The 6,000-nt window shown below is 44.1% G+C and overlaps 1 protein-coding gene across 2 annotated transcripts in view; it reads left to right on the top strand.

Annotated features, from left to right (window-relative positions):
* Nucleotides 1-6,000, top strand: part of LOC133577450 (replication protein A 70 kDa DNA-binding subunit-like) — a 110,956-nt gene that overhangs the window by 58,347 nt on the left and 46,609 nt on the right. For both annotated transcript variants that reach the window (XM_061931300.2, XM_061931299.2), the window contains exons 8-11: nt 486-588; nt 669-737; nt 4,937-5,129; nt 5,214-5,350. In XM_061931300.2, the coding sequence (XP_061787284.2) occupies nt 486-588; nt 669-737; nt 4,937-5,129; nt 5,214-5,350 (502 nt within the window). The remainder of the gene's footprint in view (nt 1-485; nt 589-668; nt 738-4,936; nt 5,130-5,213; nt 5,351-6,000) is intronic.

Here is a 6,000-nt window from a genome sequence, read left to right as displayed (position 1 = left end):
GCGTTGATGATGATGTTTCTTTCGTTGCCTGTGATTGAGTCGTAGTCTATAGATATATCTATATATATATATATATAATAAAATACATATATATATATATATATATATATATATATATATATATATATATATATATATATATATATATATATATATATAGCTAGAATTCACTGAACGTCAAGTATTTCTTATATATATATATATATATATATATATATATATATATATATATATATATATATACATATATATATATGAAATACTTGACTTGGTGAATTCTAGCTGTAAATATACTCCTCCCCTTTTAACCACGCCCCCGTCCCACCCCCGACCACGCCCCCCTCCCCCCACCTCCCGAAATCGTAGGTCTCAAGGTTGGCAAGTATGTTATTATTATGTGTAACATGTGATATTGCACCCCGAGAGGGACAAGCGGTAGAAAATGGATGTATCACAAGTGATATTGTGCTGTTTTTGTGTTGCAGTTGGACCGTCAGAGCCAGGGTCACCAGCAAGTCCAACATCCGCCATTGGAGCAACTCCAGAGGGGAGGGCTCGGTCTTCTCCTTCGAGATCGTGGACGAGAGCGTGAGTAGAAGGCGGCGAGAGCTGCACGCCGACATGGCCCCGCACACCTCACCTCACGTGTGTCCTTCAACGCTGCGCAGGGAGAGATCAAGATCACTGCCTTCAACAACGAAGTGGACAAGTTCTTCCCTCTGGTGGAGCCAAACCAGGTGAGTGCTGCCTAATAAGGTCCTGGAGGAAGTGTAACGGTGCTCATTCATGACTAACTTCATTTACTACAATGTATGCAGCTACTCAGTGGCCTAGTGGTGAGAGTGTCCGCCCTGCGATGGGTATGTTGTGAGTTCAAATCCCGGCCGAGTCATACCAAAGACTATAAAAATGGGAGCCATTACCTTCCTGCTTGGCACTCAGCATCAAGGGGTTGGAATTGGGGGTTGAATCACCAAAAAATGATTCCCGGGCGCGGCCACCGTTGCTGCTCACTGCTCCCCTCACCTCCCAGGGGGTGGACAAGGGTGATGGGTCAAATGCAGAGAATAAATTCGCCACACCTAGTGTGTGTGTGACAATAATTGCTGCTTTAACTTTACTAGGATTGTCCCCCATACCAATATTTTATTTTATTATTTTGATACTTTTCTAAATAAAGGGCTTTATTTTTACAAAAAAAACTTCAAGTACATAAAATATGTTTATTATTGCAATTTAGTCCTTAAATAAAATAGTGAACATACTAGACAACTTGTCTTTTAGTAGTAAGTAAACAAACAAAGACTCCTAATTAGTCTGTAACATATTGTGTCATTTATACACCAATTATTTTCTACACATTATGAGGGACAAACTGTAAAAATTGATTATTAATCTACTTGTTCATTTACTGTTAATATCTGCTTATTTTCTCTTTTAACATGTTCTATCTACACTTCTGTTAAAATGTAATAATGGACTCTCACTATTATGTTAGATCCACTATGGACTGGACTCTCACTATTATGTTAGATCTACTATGGACTGGACTCTCACTTTTATATTAGATCCACTATGGACTGGACTCTCACTTTTATGTTAGATCCACTATGGACTGGACTCTCAATATTATGTTAGATCCACTATGGACTGGACTCTCACTATTATGTTAGATCCACTATGGACTGGACTCTCTCACTATTATGTTAGATCCACTATGGACTGGACTCTCACACTATTATGTTAGATTCACTATGGACTGGACTCACACACTATTATGTTAGATCTACTATGGACTGGACTCTCACAATATTATGTTAGATCCACTATGGACTGGACTCTCACACTATTATGTTAGATCCACTATGGACTGGACTCTCTCACTATTATGTTAGATCCACTATGGACTGGACTCTCACACTATTATGTTAGATCCACTATGGACTGGACTCACACACTATTATGTTAGATCTACTATGGACTGGACTCTCACAATATTATGTTAGATCCACTATGGACTGGACTCTCACACTATTATGTTAGATCCACTATGGACTGGACTCTCACACTATTATGTTAGATCCACTATGGACTGGACTCTCACACTATTATGTTAGATCCACTATGGACTGGACTCTCACTATTATGTTAGATCTACTATGGACTGGACTCTCACTATTATGTTAGATCCACTATGGAGTGGACTCTCACTATATTATGTTAGATCCACTATGGACTGGACTCTCTCACTTTTATGTTAGATCCACTATGGACTGGACTCTCACTATTATGTTAGATCCACTATGGACTGGACTCTCACACTATTATGTTAGATCCACTATGGACTGGACTCTCACACTATTATGTTCGATCCACTATGGACTGGACTCTCACACTATTATGTTAGATCCACTATGGACTGGACTCTCACACTATTATGTTAGATCCACTATGGACTGGACTCTCACTATTATGTTAGATCCACTATGGACTGGACTCTCACTATTATGTTAGATCCACTATGGACTGGACTCTCACTATTATGTTAGATCTACTATGGACTGGACTCTCACTTTTATATTAGATCCACTATGGACTGGACTCTCACTTTTATGTTAGATCCACTATGGACTGGACTCTCAATATTATGTTAGATCCACTATGGACTGGACTCTCACTATTATGTTAGATCCACTATGGACTGGATTCTCTCACTATTATGTTAGATCCACTATGGACTGGACTCTCACACTATTATGTTAGATTCACTATGGACTGGACTCACACACTATTATGTTAGATCTACTATGGACTGGACTCTCACAATATTATGTTAGATCCACTATGGACTGGACTCTCACACTATTATGTTAGATCCACTATGGACTGGACTCTCTCACTATTATGTTAGATCCACTATGGACTGGACTCTCACACTATTATGTTAGATCCACTATGGACTGGACTCACACACTATTATGTTAGATCTACTATGGACTGGACTCTCACAATATTATGTTAGATCCACTATGGACTGGACTCTCACACTATTATGTTAGATCCACTATGGACTGGACTCTCACACTATTATGTTAGATCCACTATGGACTGGACTCTCACACTATTATGTTAGATCCACTATGGACTGGACTCTCACTATTATGTTAGATCTACTATGGACTGGACTCTCACTATTATGTTAGATCCACTATGGAGTGGACTCTCACTATATTATGTTAGATCCACTATGGACTGGACTCTCTCACTTTTATGTTAGATCCACTATGGACTGGACTCTCACTATTATGTTAGATCCACTATGGACTGGACTCTCACACTATTATGTTAGATCCACTATGGACTGGACTCTCACACTATTATGTTCGATCCACTATGGACTGGACTCTCACACTATTATGTTAGATCCACTATGGACTGGACTCTCACACTATTATGTTAGATCCACTATGGACTGGACTCTCACTATTATGTTAGATCCACTATGGACTGGACTCTCACTATTATGTTAGATCCACTATGGACTGGACTCTCACACTATTATGTTAGATCCACTATGGACTGGACTCTCAATATTATGTTAGATCCACTATGGACTGGACTCTCTCACTATTATGTTAGATCTACTATGGACTGGACTCTCACTATTATGTTAGATCCACTATGGACTGGACTCACAATATTATGTTAGATCCACTATGGACTGGACTCACAATATTATTTATGTTAGATCCACTATGGACTGGACTCTCACAATATTATGTTAGATCCACTACGGACTGGACTCTCACACTATTATGTTAGATCCACTATGGACTGGACTCTCACACTATTATGTTAGATCCACTATGGACTGGACTCTCTCACTATTATGTTACATCCAACCGGCCTCACTGCAGCAGACCAGCCACCCGGACAGCTGCTGCAACAATCGGTTTGCGTAACCAAAATAATTTCTGCACAAACTGTTAGAACCCGTCTCGGGGAAAAAACTCAAAATTGAATGTTCATTTCTCTACCATAAGCCGTCTCCAAAGGCGTTTCAGACAATTTGGCAGTACATCCGACCGGCCTCACTGCAGCAGACCAGCCACCCGGACAGCTGCTGCAACAATCGGTTTGCATAACCAAAGAATTTCTGCACAAACTGTTAGAACCCGTCTCGGGGAAAAAACTCAAAATTGAATGTTCATTTCTCTACCATAAGCTGTCTCCAAATGCGTTTGAGACAATTTGGCAGTACATCCAACCGGCCTCACTGCAGCAGACCAGCCACCCGGACAGCTGCTGCAACAATCGGTTTGCATAACCAAAGAATTTCTGCACAAACTGTTAGAACCCGTCTCGGGGAAAAAAACTCAAAATTGAATGTTCATTTCTCTACCATAAGCCGTCTCCAAAGGCGTTTCAGACAATTTGGCAGTACATCCAACCGGCCTCACAGCAGCAGACAAGCCACCCGGACAGCTGCTGCAACAATCGGTTTGCATAACCAAAGAATTTCTGCACAAACTGTTAGAACCCGTCTCAGGGAAAAAACTCAAAATTTAATGTTCATTTCTCTACCATAAGCCGTCTCCAAAGGCGTTTCAGACAATTTGGCAGTACATCCAACCGGCCTCACAACAGCAGACCAGCCACCCGGACAGCTGCTGCAACAATCGGTTTGCATAACCAAAGAATTTCTGCACAAACTCAGGGAAAAAAACTCATCTGCATGCTCGTCGCCCTCATCGGGGTCTCGACCTGACAGCAGTTCCTCGTCAAAACTGACTTGAGTGCGCAAATGCTCACATTGGATGGCGTGGGCTTTGTTTCAGGACCCTGTCAGCTTGATGATGACTCCGCAGGTGCTAAAGTGTCCTCTCATGCAACCGACACGTACACAAGGTTTACCTTTCTCCCTGTGACGCCGCAGGTCTACCTGATCTCCAAAGGCTCTCTGAAGGTGGCCAACAAGCAGTACAACACGCTCAACAACAACTACGAGATGACGCTCAACGCCAACTCGCTCATCGTGCCCTGCCAGGACGGCCAGGGCGTGCCCACCGTGCGCTGTGACTTCGTGCCCATCGCACAACTGGAGAACACCCACGCCGACACCATCGTGGGTAAGGAGCGCTCGCTTGGTTTCCAACCAGTTCGCCAATCGTCCGCTTTGACACTCGCGTGGTCGCCCCGGCGTGCTCCCGCAGACGTGATCGGCGTGTGCGAGGAGGTGGGGGACGTGTCCGTCATCAACACCAAGGCCGGCAGACAGACCCAGAAGAGGGAGCTCGCCCTGATCGACTCCAGTGAAAAAAGGGTGACGCTGACTCTGTGGGGAGACGAGGTACTGGCCGCCGTCGTTGTTAGTTAACGAGTGAGGTAGTTAAAAAGCTCCTCGGTGGCAAGGCCCCGGGGGTAGATGAGATCCGCCCGGAGTTCCTTAAGGTTCTGGATGCTGTGGGGCTGTCTTGGTTGACAAGACTCTGCAGCATCGCGTGGACATCGGGGGCGGTACCTCTGGATTGGCAGACCGGGGTGGTGGTTCCTCTCTTTAAGAAGGGGAACCGGAGGGTGTGTTCTAACTATCGTGGGATCACACTCCTCAGCCTTCCCGGTAAGGTCTATTCAGGTGTACTGGAGAGGAGGCTACGCCGGATAGTCGAACCGCGGATTCAGGAGGAACAGTGTGTTTTTCGTCCTGGTCGTGGAACTGTGGACCAGCTCTATACTCTCGGCAGGGTCCTTGAGGGTGCATGGGAGTTTGCCCAACCAGTCTACATGTGCTTTGTTGACTTGGAGAAGGCATTCGACCGTGTCCCTCGGGAAGTCCTGTGGGGAGTGCTCAGAGAGTACGGGGTATCGGACTGTCTGATTGTGGCGGTCCGCTCCCTGTATGATCAGTGCCAGAGCTTGGTCCGCATTGCCGGTAGTAAGTCGGACACGTTTCCAGTGAGGGTTGGACTCTGCCCTTTGTCACCGATTCTGTTCATAACC

This window comes from Nerophis lumbriciformis, linkage group LG37 (assembly GCF_033978685.3).
Source record: "Nerophis lumbriciformis linkage group LG37, RoL_Nlum_v2.1, whole genome shotgun sequence".
Taxonomy (NCBI): Eukaryota; Metazoa; Chordata; class Actinopteri; order Syngnathiformes; family Syngnathidae; genus Nerophis; species Nerophis lumbriciformis.
Note: the sequence above shows the minus strand (reverse complement) of the source record. Positions and strands in the feature narration are given on the sequence as shown.